The following is a 20657-nucleotide window of genomic DNA, read 5'->3' on the forward strand; positions in this document are numbered from 1 at the left end:
GCTGCAAATTGCAGCATGGTGAGCGAGGTAAGATTCTCAGCAGAAATCAGTAAATGTTCCAGTGAGATTTTCTTCAAGGTCAGCAATGACTGCCCATGCTTCCCCGATGACTGCAAGATCCAGGCCAACAAATCCAGGCCTCAGAAATGGCATCATCTCCCTACTGTAGTTGGAATCATTTTGTGAACCGGATAACCAGATTGTACAAACTCATAAAATTTTTAAATAGTGCAATTTATATGCATAAACCAGTGCTGTTAATCACTACATTACCTGACTAGTATGGACTGCTACATTGGCAGGAATCTGCGAATGTTGCTTTAGTTCAAATACATCACGAATTGCAGTATGACTCATTTGATTTTCAGCCTTGCTGGACCCAATCACATGTTGGTTTGAATGAATGAAAGCCACTTCCTGTACATCACCTTATAATTGAAACATCAAATATAAATTAGCAGCAATCCCTTTTTAAAAATTCATTCACAGGATGTGGGTGTTGTTAGCTTGGCTAGCATTTATTACCCATCCTTAATTGCCCAGAAGGCAGTTAATGGTCAACTATACTGCAGTGGGTCTGGATCGTACATAGCCCAGATCAGCTAAGGATGGCAGATTACCTTCCCTAAAGGACATTAGTGAACGACTTGGGTTTTACCAACAATTGGCAAAAGTTTCATGGTCATCACTGGACTCTTAATTCCAGATTTTTATTGAGTTTCAATTCCACCATCTGCCATGGCAGAATTTGACCCCGCATCCACAGGACATTACTTGGATCTCTAGATTAACATTCTATCAACAACACCGATTGGTCACCACCTTTCCTATTTAAAACAATTTTGAAGAAGTAAGTATGACACAGCTGATCAAATCACACATCATTCATTAGAGTTTCATGTCAAAGTCGAACTTTTTATCTAGTTTGGTTAAATTCAAACCCACTTTTCACAGATAAAAGAATTATTAATTAAAATATGCTGTGGTGTTCCTCAGTTAACGACAATAGTCTTAAGAGTCTGAATCTCAGGCACTAAGTTCTTATTTATTATCCAATATAATGTCTTAGACTCAAAGAATCCCACTCCTCATAATTAAACCAGACAGCTAACACTCTTGAAATTATTCAGAAATTGTTCATTTTTGTATTTGCTCGTTGGGTTTGTGGGCAGTTATTGCCCATTCTTAATTGCCCTGGAGAAGGTGATGGTGAGCTTCATTCTTGAATGGCTGCAGTGTTTGGGTGCTGTTAGTAAAGAAACTTAAGGAATTTGATCTATTAACAAAAAAGGATCAACAATGTAGTTCCTCATCAGGTGTGTGACCTGGATGAGAACTCTCCTTCTAGCCTGTACAGGTGGTGGGTTTGGAAGGTGTTGATGAAGGACCCATGTTGTTACTATAGTGCACCTTGCAGATGGTACACACTGCTGTTACTGTGCATCAATGACTTAGGGAGTGAATGCTAAAGATGTCAATCAAGTAGGTACTTTCATCCTCGATAGTGTCAAGCTTCTCAAGTGTTGTTAAAATTACTAAGCTCTATCCTACTCTGGTAACCACAGTATTTAAACGGATGACCTAATTCAGTTTTGGGTAACAGGTTACAGCCAGGATGCTGAACACTAAGGGAAGCTAGTTAGGTTCTCTTGCACAAGGTGGTCATTGCCTGGCACTTATGAGCCACGAGTGTTGTTTGCCACGCATTACTGCAAGCCAAATTATTGTCCAGGTCTTGCTGAATTTAGACATGGATTGCTTCAGTATTTGAGGGATCACAAATGTGCTGAACATTGTGCAATCATCAAGGAACATCCCCACTTCTTACATTATAATGGAGGGAAGATATTTCAGGAAGCAGCTGAAGATAACTGGATGTAAGACATTACCTGAGGAATCCTGCAGAGGTGTCCTGAAGCTGAGGTGATTGACCTCCTACAACCACAACCATCTCCTTTTGTGCTAGGTATGACTCCAATGGGTTAAGAATTTTTCACCTTGATTATCTAATCTATTTTTAATCAAAATGTTGTTTATTATGTAAGGGTACAACTTCTTCAGTATCATTTCATAGAAATGTTGTTTTGAATCTTGTTCATTTTTATCATAGTTTATTTCAGACCTGACTTGACTGATTCCTAGCATCAGCTGCAAATGAAGAGAAGCATGCAATCCAAATTAAGGAAGCAATTTGTTTTAAATTATGGCACAGCAAATTGCTGCTTTTACTTTTAATCCTTGCTGAGATGTATAAACGTCATACAAATTCAGCACTGCAAAACTTAATTCTGGCACACCTACAGTGTTGTAATGATGGTAGGTTTGCTTTGCAGTGACTTTGCAAATATAGGGACAGATTTTGGACCCAGACTTGGAGACAGTAATGTGCTGAAATGCCTATGAGATTAGCCTGGAACTGGTCCTTGAGACTTAACACATTTGGTGAGAGGACTTTCAAAACATCTGAAGTTTTCAAGAATTAATGATTAATCTCCTGGATGCTGCCATGAGCAATCCTGGAGACAAAATATAATAGCATTCAAAGTAATTGATTTTTTAAAGGTTTTGTTTATTAATTATAAGAATTCCAATCAAAAGGTTTGAATGGAGTTGTTGAAGACAGGAGGTCATGTGATGAGATCTCTAGGACTATGTCCAGACTGAGTTGACAACCCTATTTGGAGTTTGCAGGTGGTGCAAAGACTAGTCTCCATATTGATCACCAGGTCAATGGACATGAAGTGTGGGGCAATTCCACTGTTCCAGAAAACTTTACAGACGAAATGTTCTTTGGCATGTGGCAACAGGGGCTGCTGTGGAATTGTGAATTGGGCTTAGCTCTCTGCTGGTACTCAGAATCCTTTAAAGAGTAGCAGTCTGATACTCCTAAAAGGTAGCCCACATGATCTTGGCAGCCTGTTTTCATTGCTCATTTGGTGCAGGTTATCTCCTATTTAAATTGTATGCTTTTTAATTTATTTTACAATGCTTAAACAGCACTACTCATATAGTGCCCCAAAGTGTAAATACAATCAATCTAGTCTCAGGCTGAGAGAATTACAGTTTCACTTTGGAGTCTGTTTGGCCTTTAAACTTGATTTGCACTTTAGGTTTAGGGCTAATACAAAGAAATTACCAGTTTCGTTCCAACAGTTGTTTTGTGAAGTGTGAATGCAAAATTTTTAATCTCCACAATTATAAAGTTTTAACAGACAATAAACATCTGGAATTTGCATTCCACTCAAAACAGAATTTGTGATTACCTAGCAATCTGTCCATTGTTGCAAACTGCTCCCCACGATTCTGGCTCTGCTCCTCGTTCTCCAGTAGACCTTCACCTTTGTCAATTCTGACTGGTTTATGCTTGTGCCTAAGTTGAACATTGCACTCTGGCTTAATATTATTTTTGCCCACCTCTCTGATTACATTGTAACACATTCGTGTGGTGGGAACATCATCTCCAGAGGATGAAAATTGTTCAATGTTGTACTCGGTGGTCTTTTTGTTTAAATGGACTCGAGATTTATTGCTTGGGCTTTTTTTGCCTCTTTCTCCTTGATGTTCTAATTGATTGGGTGTTCTCCCTGGTGGGCTTGCAGATATTTCAACATCATCTGACTCATCACTGATGTTGCCCAGTTCTTTCAATTTGGCAGAATAAGTCAAGGGATTCCCCGATGTTACCCTGGGACAATGACTAATCATGCATGTTTTAACACCAGGAAATCCTGATTGTTTACAGGACAACAATGCCTTTTCTTTACAGGAAACACTTGTGCAGTTTTTGTCATTTGACTCCTCAGAATCTTTTAACAGCAAGTTAGGTTTAGATTTCTTCTTGGTAGGTACTTTTTCCTTTTGTCCCAATACCTGTGAAGGAGGGATGGCATCATCACTTTCTTCTGTGCTGTCATTAGTTCCCATGGAAAGAGGAACATTTATTGAAGTTCCATGATATTTGCATTTTTTTCTTAATTCAGCCTCTCCTTCTGATTCACTAGAAGTACTCCAGTGTTGACAAAGTCTTTCTCTTACTTGATGAGCATGCCCATTCCTTTTTATAGATTGAGCATTTGCTTGGGACTCTGAAGCCAGTTTGATGGGCCTATAATTGGCCTTGGGTACAGGGGAACTTAAATCATCGCTTGTGCTTTCTTCTGAGCATTGATTCTCTAATAGATCATCATCAGGATTGCAGTCACTCTCACCACACTCCTCTCCAGTGCATGTTGGCCTATCTAGGAGTTTAGAAAATCCATACTGGGCAAATGTGAGTTGTCCATGCCCGTCAGTATTATTACTGGTAGATACTGCACGACCTCTACTACCCTTCATTTTTGTCATACTTGAAGGCTCTGTCTCGCTTTCACTACTAAAGTCAAAAAATTGTTCTGATTTTCTTTTACATGGCTTTCTTTCTATTGTACATTGCTCCGGCAGGTCCTTATTCTCTTCTTCCATCTTTTTTTCTATGTCCACGGTCTAAATATTAAAGAGAACATTAAATGGGTATCTACGCCAATCAGGTTATTAAAATAAAAACAGAAAATTTGTGAAACACCCAGAGTTGTGCAGTATTTGAGCAAAGTGAAACAGTGTTAATAACCTGCATAGTAATGTTAAAATCATTTCCCAGTCGGGCCAAATGGTGAAAGTGACAAAGTGGTATAGGTGAAGCCGGGAAGCAAATTCTGTTTTTTTTTAAACTCATTTGTTGGATGTGGGTATCGTTGGCTGCCTAGAATTTATTGCCTTTTTGTGAAATATCTATGATTGATAAGAAAGCATCTATTTTCCAGTAACAAAAAAGGAAATTAAAAAATTTTTGATGATAGCTTAGCTGTTCACGTGTAAATGAAGGATGGAGCAATCTACTCATTGGATATAGGGACATCGATACTGCAACACAAAAGCCCTAACTGCTACAGAAAATAGCTTTAAATGTAATCCAGCTGTAAAGAAGTAGCATTTGAATGGGAGGTGATGCCCTCGTGGTATCATCACAAGGCTATTAATTTAGAAACCGAGCTGATGTTCTGGGGACTGGGTTTGAATCCCACCACAGCAGATGGTAGAATTTGAATTCAATAGTTGAAAAAAATAGTCTGGAATTAAGGATCTACTGAAATCACCAAGAAATCATTGCCAATTGTTGGAAAAATCCATTTGATTCACCAATGTCCTTCAGGGAAGGAAATCTTCCACCCCTACCTTGTCTGGCCAACATGTGACTCCAGACCCACAGCAATGTAGTTGACTCTCAGCTGCCCTCTGAAACGGCTAAGCAAGCCACTCAACTGTACCAATCGCTACAAAGTCTCAAAGAAATGAAACCCAATGGATCACCTGGCATTGACCTAGGCACCGGAAAAGACAACAGCAGAAACAGCTCTGTCGTCCCTGCAAAGTCGTCCTCACTAACTTCTGGGGGTGAGTGCCAAAATTGGGAGTGCTGTCTCACCGAGTAGTTAAGCAACAGCCTGTTATAGTCATACTCACAGAATCAAACTTTACAGGCAATGTCTCAGACACTACCATCACCATCCCTGGATATGTCCTGTCTCACCGGCAGAACAGACCCAGCAGAGATGGTGGCACAGTAGTATACAGTTGGGAGGGAGTTGCCCTGGGTAATCTCAACATTGACTCCAGACCCCATGAAGTCTTATGGTTTTAGGTTAAACATGGGCAAGGGAACCTCCTGCTGATTACCATATATTGTCCTCTCTCAGCTGATAAATCAGTCCTCCTCAATGTTGAGCAATGCTTGGAGGGAGCACTGAGGATGGTAAGGGCAAAAATTGGACTCTGGGTGGGGGATTTCAATGTCCACCACCACAACTGGCTGGGCAGCAGTACTATTGATCGATCTGGTTGGGTCCTAAAGGACATAGCTGCTAGACTGGGTCTGCGGCAGGTGGTGACGGAGCCAACACGAGGGAATAACATACTTGGCCTCATCCTAACTAATATGCCAGCTGCAGTTGCATCTGTCCATGAAAGTGTTGGTAAGAGTGATCATGCACAGTCCTTGTGGAGACGAAGGCCCGCCTTCACATTGAGAACAACCTTCATCATGTTGTGTGGCACTATCACCATGCTAAATGGGACAGACTTCGCACAGATCTAGCAACTCAAGGCTGGGCATCCATGAGGCGCTGTGGGCCATCAACATCAGAAGGATTGTATTCTAGCACAATCTGTAACCTCATGGTCCAGCATATTCCCTACTCACCCGTTATGATCAAGCTAGGGGATCAATCCTGGTTCAGTGGACAGTGCAGGAGAACATGCCAGAAGCAGCACCAGGCATACCTGATGATGAGGTATCAACCTGGTAAAGCCAGCAAATAGGACTTCTTGCATGCCAAACAGCAAAAGCAGCTAGTGATAGACAGAGCTAAGCAATCACATAATCAACAGATCAGATCTAAGCTCTGCAGTGCTGCCACATCCAGTCGTGAATGGTGGTGGACAATTAAACAATGCACTGGAGGAGGAACCTCCACAAATATCCCCATCATCAATGATGGAAGAGCTCAGCACATCAGTGCAAAAGAAAAGGCTGAGGCTTTTGCAGCAATTTTTAGCCAGAAGTGCTGAGTGGATGATCCACGTCAGCCTCCTCCAGTGGTCCCCAGCATTACAGATATGAGTCTTCAGCCAATCCAATCACACCATGTGATAGAGAAACGGCTGGAGATGTTGGATACTGCAAAGGCTACAGGGCCTGACTACATTCCAGCAATAGTACTGCAGACTCGTGCTTCAGAACTTGCTGCTCCCCTAGTCAAGATGTTCCAGGAAATTTAAAACACTGGTACCTATCCGACAATGTGGAAAATTGCCCAAGTATGTCCTGTCCACCAAAAGCAAGACAAATCTAAGTTGACCAATTACCGCCTCATCAGTCTAGTCTCGAACATCAGTAAAGTGGTGGAAGGTGTCATCAACAATGCTATCAAGCAGCACCTGTTCAGAAATAAACTGCTCAGTGATGCCCAGTTTGGGTTCCGCCAGGGTCACTCACCTCCTGATCTCATTACAGCCTTGGTTCAAACATGGACAAAAGATTTAAATTCCAGTCGAAAGGTGAAAGTGACAGTCCTTTTCAGCAAGGCTGCATTCAAACGCGTGTGGCACCAAGGTGCCCAAGCAAAACTGGAATCAATGAGTATCAGGGGGCAAACTGAGTGGTGGCTGGAGTCATACCTGATACATAGGAAGATGGTCGTAGTTGTTACAAGTCAAACATCTTAGCTCCAGGAAATCTCTGCAGGAGTTCCTCAGTGTAGTGTCCTAGACCCAACCGTCTTTAGATGCTTCATCAATGATCTTCCCTCCATCATAAGGTCAGAAGTGGGTGTTCGTCAATAATTGCACAATGTTCAGCATCATTTGTGTCTCGTCAGATACTGATGCAGTCCACATTCAAATGCAACAAGATTTGGACAATATCCAGGCTTGGACTGACAAGTGGCAAGTGATATCTGTGCCACACAAATGCCGGGCTATGACCATCACCAAGAAGAGACAATCTAACCACCATCCCTTGGCATTCAATTATGTTACCATCACCAAATTCCACCCCCATCCCCCCCATCAACATCCTGGGTGATATCATTGACCAGAAACTCAGCTGGGCTCACCACATTAACACAGTGGCTACAAGAGCAGTCTAGAAGCTAGGAACACTGCAGTGAGCAACTCACCTCCTAACCCCTCAAAGTCTGTTCACTACCGACAAGGCACAAGTCAGGAGTGTGATGGAATACTCCCCACTTGCCTGGATGAATGCAGCCCCAACTACACTCAAGAAGCTTGACACCATCCAGTACAAAGCAGCCTGCTTGATTGGCACTACATCCACAAGTATTCACTCCCTCCACCAATGAATCTCAGACACAGCAGTGTGTGCTATCTACAAGATGCACTGCAGAAATTCACTTGAGATCCTCAAACCAATGACCACTTCCACCGAGAAGGTCAAGGGCATCAGATATATGGGAACACTCCCACCTTCAAGGTCCCCTCCAAGTCACCCACTATCCTGACTTGGAAATATATCATTGTTTTTCACTGTCGCTGGGTAAAAATCCTGGAATTCCCTCCCTAATAGCATTGTGGGTCAACCCAACAGAAGGGGGACTGCAGCGGTTCAAGAAAGCAGCTCACCACCATCTCCTCAAGTGCAACTAGGGATGGGCAAGAAACGCTAGCCAGCCAGCGATGGCCACATCCTAAAAATGAATATAAAAAAATTTTGAGAACATTATCTATGAATAAGAAAGCCTTGTGTAATGCAGCCTCTTTCATTATTTAGGGCCACATTCAGGTCCTGGGGTTCAAGCTACTATTATCCCTTTCTACTCAAATCTTCCCAAATACTACTGACTTGAGAATCCAGCAATTCCCTTTTTTTTCATTCTACAACCCACTTCCTAGTTCTTTCCAGAATAATTGTCCATGCTGATCTTTACAGGGAACAGGCAGTTAATTTCCCAATTTGTAGACATTACAGAGTCTGAAGCATTCAAAAATTAGCTCTTATGGTAAATTACCTTACCACATTTCAACAAGATTCATGGAAGGTAGCTGATGCACTATACAGATTTATGGGATTTTATAGTTTCCGTTCATTTGAATGATAGCTAATAAGCAATCCATGTCCAATGAAATAAACCACTTACTCACCTTACAATAATCCCTCAAAGTGAAAATGGCCTTTGTGTACTACAACTATGAAATTTCTGCTCACAACGTGGCTCCTCTGCATTGGAGAGACTAAGCGCCATGCTAGGTGTCTGCTCAGCGGAACACCTATGTTTTGTCTGCAAGAGTGACTCTGAGGTTCTAGAACTCTGCTATTTCAACACACCACAGTAATTCCAGGCCAACATTTCTGTCCTGGGCATGCTGTTGTGCTCTTGCGAAGCTCAGCACAAGCTGGAAGAACAACACCTCATATTCTGCTCAGGAATGCTGTGACCTTGTGTACTCAATATCGAGTTCAGTAATTTTAGGGCCTGAACACTTTCCCCCATTTCCTTAACCCAACCTGACACATCAGATCTTGTTATCACATGTGTTGTTACCACTAATAACCCATTATTAGCTACTAATGGTCCCAATTAACTTGGACATTGAGTTCCCAGTTTCTCTTGTTGTATGGGATGCAGAAATACCAATTATGTAAATACCTCCTCGTCTACTGAGAGCTAAGTGGGAATTGGATGACAAGACAGAATGAAATCTGTGCATGTTGCAGCCAGGGGTGAGGGTGGTCAGGTGAGTGGTTTAGGCCCAGGCCTAAGGATGTAGGTAAGTCAGCAAGTGCATGTACTCTTCCTGACCTGCTTTAAATTATTAAATGGCTCCCTGTAATGCATTTAAAACTGGAGCACACTGATCTTGTTGCTGATCCCCTTAGCTATTTCCAGCCATACTTTATTGATGAGAACAGCAGATTTCTTCTTCCTATTGCTGGGGGAAGGTATATTCCTCTTGCTTCTTACTGCACCCAGAGCAATTAAGCAGTAGCACACTCGAATCTGGGTACAGCCCTTATTAAATACCCCTGGGTCTTCAATTCCATTTTTGCACTAACTCTTTAACAAACAGACCTATATTATGTGGGTTTGCATCATACCACTGCACAACTTGAAGATTCAAAACTAGGAATTACAAGTTTAATTATATAGTCAAGGGGACTGGGCAGCGTAGACAGGGAGAAATTGTTCCCTTTATAAAACAATGCAGAATGAGAGGGCACAGATATAAGGCAATTCACAATAGAAGCAAATGTGATGTAAGAAACACTTTCTCAGATCATGAGTGGAGTCTGGAATGCACTCTGAAAGAGTGGTGGGAACAGGTTTCATTGAGGCAATCCAGAAAGTATCCAATTATTATTTAATTAAAATAATATTCAGGATTATATGAAAAAGGCAGTAGAGTGGCACTGATTCATAGCGTTCATTCAGAGGTCCAGTGCAGATATGGTGGGATTTGTGTGCTCTTCTTGCATTGTAACAGTTCTGTGAATCCGTGATTCTGTGAGGTTTTAATAAAAATATGAGACTCTGGTTGGCAAAGGTCCTCAGACAGCACTTTCCAAATCCTAGAGGGCATATTTTTAGGGTGAAAGGGGAGAGATTTTAAAAAAGACATAAATGGCAATTTCTTTGCGTGTGGAATGAGCTACCTGGTGAAGTCGTGGATATGGGTACAATTACAACATTTAAAAGACATTTGGATGGTTATTTGAATAGGAAAGTTTGGAGGGATATGGGTCAGGAGCAGGCAGGCAGGACTAATTTAGTTTGAGACTATGTTCGGCCTGGAATGGTTGGACAGGAAGGCCTTTTTGTGCTGTGTGACTCTATGAACTCTAAGCTGAAGTGATGACTAACTACCTGCTCAGGTAAAGAGAGCTATGTAGAAATATTGAGATGAGCCTGGATACACAATTATAACCAGTACATGACATACTGCAGTAACTGTCATGAGAACAAAAATATTTTAAAAGATTAAAATCAGAAAAAGAACAAAGAACAAAAAACAAAGAAAATTACAGCGCAGGAACAGGCCCATTGGCCCTCCAAGCCTGCGCCGATCCAGATCCTCTATCAAAACCTGGCGCCTACTTTCCATGGATCTGTATCCCTCTGCTCAGCTGCCCATTCATGTAACTGTCTAGATACATCTTAAATGATGTCATTGTGCCCGCCTCTACCACCTCCGCTGGCAACAGGTTCCAGGCGCCCACCACCCTCTGCATAAAGAACTTTCCACGCATATTGCCCTTAAACTTTTCCCCTCTCACCTTGAAATTGTGACCCCTAGTAACCGAGTCCCCCACTCTGGGGAAAAAGCTTCTTGCTATCCACCCCATTTATACTTCTCATGATTTTGTAGACCTCAATCAGGTCCCCACCTCAACCTCCGTCTTTCTAATGTAAATCGTCCTAATCTACTCAACCTCTCTTCATAGCTAGCACCCTCCATACAAGGCAACATCCTGGTGAACCTCCTCTGCACCCTCTCCAAAACATCATTTCCTTTTGGTAATGTGGTGACCAGAACTGTATGCAGTATTCCAAATGTGGTCTAATCAAAAGTCCTATACAACTATAACATGACATGCCAACTCTTGTACTCAATACCCCGTCCGATGAATGAAAGCATGCCGTATGCTTTCTTGACCACCCTATCCACCTGCGTTGCCACGTTCAGGGTACAATGGACCTGAATACTCAGCCCTCTCTGCACATCAATTTATCCCAGGGCTTGTCCATTTACCATATAGTTTGTTCTTGAATTGGATCTTCCAAAATACAAGCTTCAAAATCTCCCCTCCCCCTACCGCATCCCAAAACCAGCCGAGTTCATCCCTGCTTCCCTAACCTGTCCTTCCTTCCACCTATCCCCTCCTCCCACCTCAAGCCCCACCCCCATCTTCTACCTACTAACCTCATCCCACCCCCTTGATCTGTCCATCCTCCCTGGGCTGACCTACCTCCTCTCTACTTCCCCATCTACACTCACCTTTACTGACTCCATCCCCGCCTCTTTGACCTGTCTGTCTCTTCTCAACCTATCTTCTCCTCTATCCATCTTCTATCGGGCTCCCCCTGTCTCCCTATTTATTTCAGAACCCTCTTCCCCTCCCCCATTTATGAAGGAGGGTCTAGGCCTGAAAGGTCAGCCTTGCTGCTCCGCTGATGCTGCTTGGCCTGCTGTGATCATACAGCTCTACAACTTGTTATCTTGCATAACGGTTACTTGGTTTCCAGATTTGAACAGTGAACAGTTGTAATCTGGGGGAAAGCAGCAGGAAAGACCACTGTATCAGAGTGACAAGGAGTTATTAATGCTCCATGTACTCTCTATGAATTTCAGGTGTAGCATTTTATGCTTACATGAGATGACAGAAAACTCTCTGTTTCCAATCTTGTTGCTGGAGACTCTTCTCTCAACCGTGTAGCAGCTGTCATCACTCCTGCTTCCAACTGGCCTGTTCTCTGCGACAAAACGTACAAGAAATCACATGCTTTAGTTATGTTAAAATTAGAAATACATTCAATTATTAACAAGTACTTTTTGACAATTTTTTTTAATGATAAAAAGGAATTTAAACTGGAGTCACAGAAATGCCAAGCTACACCAAATGATTTCTTTTATGATGACGTCCCAAAACATTTAACTTTCAACTGAATCAACAGAAATACTGCTGATTCAGGAAGTTATTCTTTTATGATATTTACATCACGTGTTTCTGACATTTAACTTTTAGAGAACAAAATGTTCTGTGTTGCTAATAAGCATTCAGGAATATTTAAATAAAATAATGACTGAGCATTTATATTACACTTTTCACAACATAAAGTCTGAAAGTACCAATTAAATATTTGTGACATATAGTATAGGAAAGGTGGCAGCTAATTTATACAGTGAGGTCTCACAAATAGCAATAAGATAGGTGACCAAGTAATGAATTATTCTGGTCATCACTGAGGGTTAAGTTCCCACAACCCAGTGGTTAACAGGGTTTTCAATTGTGTCTGACCCATCTCCTGCATTTCTGTCCCCACCCCTTCCACTCCTTCTCAGAGCAACAGGATTGTCCATGTCCTTACTTTCCACCCCACTAGTCTCCACATTCAAAGGATCTTCCTCTACCATTTTCACCACCTTCAGCAGAATGCCACTACCAAACACACCTCTCTCTCCACTGTCAGTACTACACAGGGACCATTCCCTCTGTGACACCCTCATCCACTTCTACATCACTCCTAATGCTCTCTCACTGACCCATGGCACCTTCCCGTGGAAATGCAAAAAGTGTGCCATTTGCTTATTCATTCCCCAATCCTCAATTTCTAAGGACCCAAACATACATACAAAATGAAGCAATGTTTTACTTGAGATAACAAAGTGTGGAGCTGCATGAACACAGCAGGCCAATCAGCATCCTAGGAGCACAAAAGCTGACGTTTCGGGCCTAGTTTCTGATGAAGGGTCTAGACCCAAAACGTCAGCTTTTGTGGTCCTAGGATGCTGCTTGGCCTGCTGTGTTCACCCAGCTCCACACTTCGTTATCCCGCATTATCCAGCATCTGTAGTTCCCATTATCTCTGATCACAATGTTTTACTTGTACTTCTTTAAAATCTAATCTACTGCATTTGCTACACACCAAGCAATCTCCTTTGCATTGGAAAGACTAAACACAGACTGAATAACCATTTTGCAGAACACCTCAGCTCTTTCTGTAGGAATGGCCCTGCCCTCCCAATTGCTTGCTATTTCAACAGCCGTTTTGCTCTCATGCTAATGTTTCTGTCCTGGGTCTACTGCAATGTTCCAATGAAGCAAAACACAAGCTTGAGGTACAATGTCTTATTTTCTACTTAGACACAAATTTATTAATGTCAGAAACTGACTGCATTACGTCTGCCATCCACTTTTCTTACATTCTACTCTACTGCTTCTTAGCTCTGTTGTCTCATTTACTTTGTCAATAAATTTACTACATCCTTTTAACATCTTTTTTCTTTATTCTCCACTATTAATAACTCCTTTGTCTTTCACCCTGGGCCTTTATATCATCTACCTTTATGTTCTTCCTCAGATCTGTCAAAAGAATAAAAAGGAACCTATTTTCCAAAACCTTTCAGTTCTGAAGAAGATCAGTGGAGTCAAAACATTGATATTGTTTCTGTTTCCACAGATGCTGCCAAATCTGCTGAGTTTCTCCAGCTTTCTCTGCATTGGTTTGATGTAGTTTAACCACTGTTGGTCCAATCTTCCCAAGAATGAGCTGGAATTTCAAAGTGGGAAGAGTTTCATCAAGCAATGGCAATGTGGGTTCCCACTGCTATTTTTCAAAGTCAGCTCGCCGGTGGACAATGTCAGTGCCAGAGTTAATGGTCAACAGTATAATCCCACGGGGAATTTTTTGTACATCACAAACCAAATGTTTTTATCATCCCCAAACATTTTCAAACAAAATGTTACACAAAATATATTTCTGCAAACATCCATCTCCTACAAAGCTTGAAATGTTGTGTATGGAGCACTTTTAAGCTCCATAAATATGAAACCTGGATGTCTATAAAAAGACCTTACGGTGTGAGCTTGAAACATGTCAGTAGCAGATTCACAGTATTTTACACTGTAGAATAAAATGAAAATGTGAGTGGGTATGAGATTGGGGAAGGGGTGTTACAAGAAGGATGAGATTTAGTGAGAAAGCACTGAACTAGAAAAATAAATATAAATTGTGGCATATTCCATCCAAAACGGTTTCAATGCGTATTCTGCAAATTCACTGCAGAGTTCTTTACCTGAATGATTTCTCGGGTCAAACAGGATCCCTCTGTGCGAAGGCCAAATAGATTGAGCACTCCAAACAACTCCCCATGATGCTCCTTTGATCCTTGCACTGCATTGAAGTAGCGCTTTGCATTTTCACTTCCAACAACAGCACAATGTAATTGCTAACACAATGGAGAGAACAGAATGTTTTTAATTGTCTGATTGAGGAATGTGTGCCATGATTTTCAGAAAATACATGCAGTTTTGAATTGATGCAAACAGCAATTCCTAGGGGTATCAGGTTTATCAGACTGACAAATACATGCATCCATTGTGGTTAAATGCTGGGCTGCCTGGATCTAGTGAATAGTTAGAATATTTTCCATTTAGTTTAGAGTGCCTTGAATCTGAACATTAAACATATATGAAATTCTTGCCTCCCTACAAAATGAAAATATAAAACAAGCATTTTTACATCTGGAATTGAGTCACAAAGTCACACGGCATGGAAACAAGCCCTTTGGTCCAACTTGTTCATGCCGACCAGGTTTTCCAAACTTAAAACTTGCCCCATTTGTCTGCGTTTGGCCTGTAGAAGAGTAATTTGAGAAAGGAGACAGAAAACAGGAAACTACAAGCTAGTTATCTCAACATTAGTCATTTGGGAAGTGTTGGATTTACAATGAAGGAGTCTTAACAATGCAATTAGAAAAACATAGTACAATCAGAACAGATCAACAAAAGTTTATGAAAGGAAATCCTGTTAATAAATTTGTCAAAGTTTTTTGAGCATGGGGAGATAAAGGGAAATCAGCAGATGCAGTATATTTGGACTTCAAAACAGCATTAGACAAAGTACCATGGAGTTAATGGTGCATGGATTTGTGGGTAATACACATGGACAGAGGATTGGTTTATAGATAAAAAGCAGAGTGTAGATATAAGTGGTGCATTTGCATGTTGGTAGACTATGACTGTTGGGAATGCCATTTGGGTCACTGTTAGGCCTTCAGTTGCATAATAACTAATAAGATAAAGTGACAAAGAGTACTGTATCAAATTTGCTGATGATATAAAGCTGTTAGGAATGCAAGCTGAGAAAGAAACGAAGAGGCTGCGAAACAAACAGGTTAAGTGAGTGGACAACAATGTGGTAGCCATGATGTGGAGCTGCCAGTATTGGACTGGGGTGGACAAAGTCAAAAGTCACATGACACGAGGTTATAGCCCAACAGGTTTATTTGAAATCACAAGCTTTCAGAGTGCTGCTCCTTCATCAAGTGAAATGGTATCAGGCAACCTTTAGAAGCTGGGACCTTCTGAGGCCCACTGGGATCTCAGTTAATTGCAAGAACTGAACCCATGCTATCAGCATCACTCTGCATTACAAACAAGCCATCTAGCCAACTGAGCTAAATGACAGCTGAACTCTGAAACTGAATGTCAGCAGCAGGTTGTTTGACCAATGTGGGTCATTACTCTGTTATCACTCCTCGGTCACACTTACCCATCCACTCCTAGCAGGAATTATTGGACTGTAAACCACAGCTTTGACTGCTTTAACTCCACAACAATTTGTATTACGTAGTGTTTGTTTCAGGCTTCACATAAAACACTGAACCATGCAAGGGAATATAAGGATAGATAGCCAACAGCTTGGTCAAAGTTTTAATAAGTGCTTTAACACCAAGGGCATATTTGACAGGGTGTGGCATCAAGGAACTCTAGCAAAAGAGCAGTCAATGGGAATTGGCAAAACTCTCCACTGGTTGGAGTCATAGCTGGCACATGGGTGGATGTTTGTGGGTGCTGAAGGTCTGTTAGCTTCAGGACATCAGAGATCCTCAGGGTAATGCCCTAAACCCAACTATCTTCAACTACTTCATCAATAACCATTCCTCCACTATAAGTTCAGAAGTGGGGATATTCACTGATCTGTGCACAACATTCAGCATCAATCGTCATTCCTTAGATACTAAGTATCCATGTCAAAATGAAATAAAACTTAATATCCAGGCTTGGGCTGAAAAGTGGCAAGTAAAATTCACACCATATAAACGCCAAGCAATAACTACCTTCAATAAGAGACAATCTAACCACCGCACCTTGACATTCAGTGGCATCACTGAATCCCCCATTATCAACATCCTGAGGAATTACCATTGGCCAGAAACTTAACTGGACCCATCATACAAACAATGGCTGGTAAGTAAGTCACCTCCTAACTCCCCAAAGCCTGCCCACTATATACAAGGCCCCGGCCAAGACAGCATGATGGAATAGTTCCTACTTGCCTGGATGGCAGCACCTCCAACAACACTCAAGAAGGTTGACATCATCCAGATCTACTTGAACGGCAAAACAACTACAAGCATCCACTCCCTCCACCACCAACGCTCAGTAGCAGCAGTGTGTGCTATCTACAAGAGGGTCTGCAGAGATTCACCTAAGATCCTCAGACAGACCTTCCAAACTCACAATGAATCACTTCTATCTAAAAGGGCAAGTGCAACAAACACACAGGGACACCGTAATCTGCGAGTTCCGTTCCAAGGTAGTTGCCATCCTGATTTGGGAACATACTGTCATTGCTTCAGTGCCATTGGGTCAAAATCCTGGGAACTGTCTCATTAATGGTATAGTGGGTCTAATGATGTCCATGTCCCACAAGTGAATAACAAAGGAAGGGGAGGAGAAAGGCACAAAAGTATAGAGAGGCTATTCTAGAGCTTAAGACCTTGGCAGCTTAAGGCACAAAAACCAATGGTGTAGTAATTAAAATTTAGAATGCTCAAGACGCCATAATCAAAGCTGCACAGATATCCTGGAAGAGATTACAAATGGAGAAATTGTTAGTCAAGGCATCTCTTCTAAATTATTCAATTCACGTGGAAGTGTGATGTTCTTCACTTTATTTATAAGGATGGTAAAGCAGGATATTTCTTATGAAGTCATTACACTGGGCTCCGTAATTAACACTGCTGCCTCAAAGAAGAGTGAACCAGGTTTGATTCCGAACTTGGGCAACTGTCTAAATGCACATTCTCCCAGTGTGGGTTTCCTCCAGGTGCTCCAGTTTTCTCCCACAGTCCAATAATGTGGGGGTTTAAGTGGATAGGTCGTTCTAAATTATGTCATAGAATCCTAGTGCAAGTTAGGTGAACTAGCAATGCTAAATTTGGGGCTATACGGCAGAGGTCTGGGTCTGTTTGGAAAGCTCTTTGGGGGGTTAGTGTGGACTTGATGGGACAAATGGCCTCTTTCGGCCCTGCAGGGATTCTATGAGTTTTGCTTCTGGAAACAGTTCACCTCTATGTAGATTCTGCAGTTTTCAAAAGCAACAGTGCAATCCTGCTTGCTACAGCGCTGAATACAGGATTGTCATTGTCAATGATGTAGCAACAGCAGTGTGGGATTAGCATTATGTTGTTTTTTACATGAATTAATAAAAGTAATAACATTACAATATAAAACTTAGTTAAATTCAAAGTTTTTATTGTTGTGTCAGTTTTAAATAAAAGATTTTTATCACAACAGTTGTTGAGGGAAATATAGCAGTATGAAATTGGCATCATTAAAAATGCTAAAACATTAAAATTATTTTACCAATTACAATAAACCAAACCTGGAAGACTTACTTTACAGGCTTACCAGGGATTGTTTTGCTTTATTTAAAACATCTAAGGGACAAGTATATCTGCCTGACCTATAATTATAAAGAGACCAAAAAAACTGCAGATGCTGGAATCCAAAGGTAGACAAACAGGAGGGTGGAAGAATACAGCAGGCCAGGCATCATTTGGAGAAAAGGAGCAGTCAATATTTCAGGTATTACCCTTCTTCAGGACTTATGGCAGAGCAGAACTGGAGCACCGAATCCTGACCACTAGGCCACCAGCAAGAGTTTTAGTAGAATACACCTTCTATTCCCTGACTGGGAATCGAACCTGGGCCATGGCGGTGACAGCGCCAAATCCTAACCACTACACCACCAGGAAATGTTAAAGCTTGCTTAAATAAGTGTCATCTGATTCTAAAAATGTTTTTTGACAAGTTGAAAAATACTGAGCATTATTAATTGCTTACCTGTTTATAAAGCTGGCGCAGATACATGATTTCCTCAACTGTTCCCAATGAAATCAGTCTGAACACTTTAACATCTCTGCATTGACCAATACGATATGCTCTACAGAGGTGGAAAAAATTGATTTGTTAAAGACAGAAATTTGTTCTCACCACTGGTAACCAGTAATGGGTAGATGTGTTATAAGGTGGCAGGAATTTCACATCTTTATATCAGTAAATATTCACAAACGAAACAGTCTCTGCCACTAGCAGAACAAGTGAGTGAAGCCACAAATATTATTTACAAGTATCCAAGTGATCAGGGTTGAACATCGATTGAATCTGCAAATTGTGAAAATGACTGAAAAGTATGTTGGAAAACTGAAGCAAAACACAAAAAGCACATGGTTTTATTCATATATCTTGTCTGCTTCAATCAGGCACAAAAAAAGAAATACAGTCTGACTGTTGGTGGCAAACTCTGGGCAGTTTGGAGGCTGCCTGCTGTTGCTCTAGTAAATAATGGAGGGTTTTCAACAGGATCTCATGAATTAAAGGAGTTCAAGATAGGGAAGCTGAGGCCTCTTCCTCCTGTAGACCACATTTCACTGAAGCAACAACTGTGATGAGTGCTATGCTTACTTGGTGATTTTATAGAGTCCCAGTTTTCATGTAGAGAAATGAGGCTGCTGCCTGAAGCAGATGATTTGATCTTCTAAACAAAGGATCTATTTAAGGAAGTAGTGGATGTAAACTGGGTAGCACATTTTCTGAGATAATTTTAACTACACAGCTGTACAATTCTGCAGGGCATGGTGGATTAACACCTCTCTCTGTGAAATTTGTTCCAACCCGCTGTAACCATACATCCAGATGTCTGAAAGAGGAAATCAGGGAGGTGGATCCCATCCAGAGAAGGTAAAACTTCTGAGCATTTGCTGAATTACTAACATATTGGTATATACACATTATGTATACCAATAAAATACATTTTCTTTGAATATTTCATACTGTCTTTAAAAAGTTTGAAAACTGGATTCATGTGAATGTGTCAACATCTACCAAGTAGGGACGTGGGTAGTTCCTCACAGAAGAATTTGGAAAAAAAAACACTGAACCAAAAGATTTTATTTGAGGACTTTTAAGATGGTTGCTTCTGCAAATATATATACTAGTACAAAATAATCAAGGCTCCATGGTTAATTGTTGCTACTAATTAGAATAAGTCAGCTTGTGCCACAGTTACATAAATCACTAGGAATTTTATGAGGTTCAGGAGAAATATGGCCTTAGGAAAATTAACTAAACCACATACCTGTCAATAGCTTGCAGATCATTAGCCGGATTCCACGTTGGGTCAAATATCACAACAATATTAGCTCCAACAAAATTCAGTCCTAAACCACCAGCCCTGTGGTGCAGCAAAAACAGATATGTAGCTAAAATACAAGATGTCGTATCGTGATATTTTGTACATTCCAGTACAGTAATTTACTCTTAATGAAAAGTATCTGAGAACATTCCACAAAGTGCAAATTCTACACAGCTTACATTGTGGACACCAAGCAAATGTTGATGTTTTGTGTGCTGTTGAATTCCTTCACTATTTTGACCCTCTCCTCTGTTTTGGCTTTTCCATCAAGTCGTCGGTAATCCAATCCATTTGCCATACAGTAGCTCTCCAGCACATCCAAAAGCTGCTGGAGTACAAACATTTTTACACAAAGTTGAAGCAAATTCAGTTAATTCCATACATTGTCATCCTATTTAGACTGAAGCATCTCTCCAATGCTTTGCTTCAAACCAAAAATGGAATCAAATTCGACATTACAAACAAATTGGATTTACAACGCTACAATACATTTGAGAATGACCATGGCGTATAAACTTTGGTCTTTTAAAAGGTCCTTCAAATGTTAAAATTCAATGGCCATTAAAGAATCATTCTCTGTCTTTGGTTACACTCTGGAAAGCAAGTGGCTTTATTCATTTGTTTTGTTAGTGGCAGAGATTGATTTTCTTTGTGAATCCTATTCTTTATAAAGATTTGTGAGCCATTTCCACGACACCCGGGAGTAGTGGAAATGTAAACAAGGAAGAGTGGTAACAGTTAGCTCATAGAGTGCTACTTCAGCTGGGTGAAATTTAGAGCAGATATTAGAGGAAAAACAGCTATCCCGTCATTCAGTAAAATCTCTCTGCAAACTGAAGTATGCTTTCTTGCTTTCTCATGACATTTGTGCAGAATTTGCACAATTTGCACAATTGGTAACAT

At 41.0% G+C, this 20657-nt stretch overlaps 1 protein-coding gene across 2 annotated transcripts in view; it reads right to left on the bottom strand.

Moving 5' to 3' along the window:
• ercc6l2 (excision repair cross-complementation group 6-like 2) overlaps nucleotides 1–20657 on the bottom strand; it is an 85796-nt gene that overhangs the window by 10057 nt on the left and 55082 nt on the right. The window contains exons 12-18 of one of the 2 annotated variants that reach the window (XM_048527482.2): nucleotides 19934–20079; nucleotides 19698–19793; nucleotides 18404–18503; nucleotides 14347–14499; nucleotides 11922–12023; nucleotides 3264–4482; nucleotides 274–428 (exon numbers count right to left, since the gene is read on the bottom strand). In XM_048527482.2, coding sequence (XP_048383439.1) covers nucleotides 274–428; nucleotides 3264–4482; nucleotides 11922–12023; nucleotides 14347–14499; nucleotides 18404–18503; nucleotides 19698–19793; nucleotides 19934–20079 — 1971 coding nt within the window. Of the gene's footprint in view, nucleotides 1–273; nucleotides 429–3263; nucleotides 4483–11921; nucleotides 12024–14346; nucleotides 14500–18403; nucleotides 18504–19697; nucleotides 19794–19933; nucleotides 20083–20657 lie in introns of both variants that reach the window. The other variant, XM_048527481.2, reaches the window with a different exon arrangement.

This window comes from Stegostoma tigrinum, chromosome 3, assembly GCF_030684315.1.
Source record: "Stegostoma tigrinum isolate sSteTig4 chromosome 3, sSteTig4.hap1, whole genome shotgun sequence".
In the NCBI taxonomy this organism is placed as follows: Eukaryota; Metazoa; Chordata; class Chondrichthyes; order Orectolobiformes; family Stegostomatidae; genus Stegostoma; species Stegostoma tigrinum.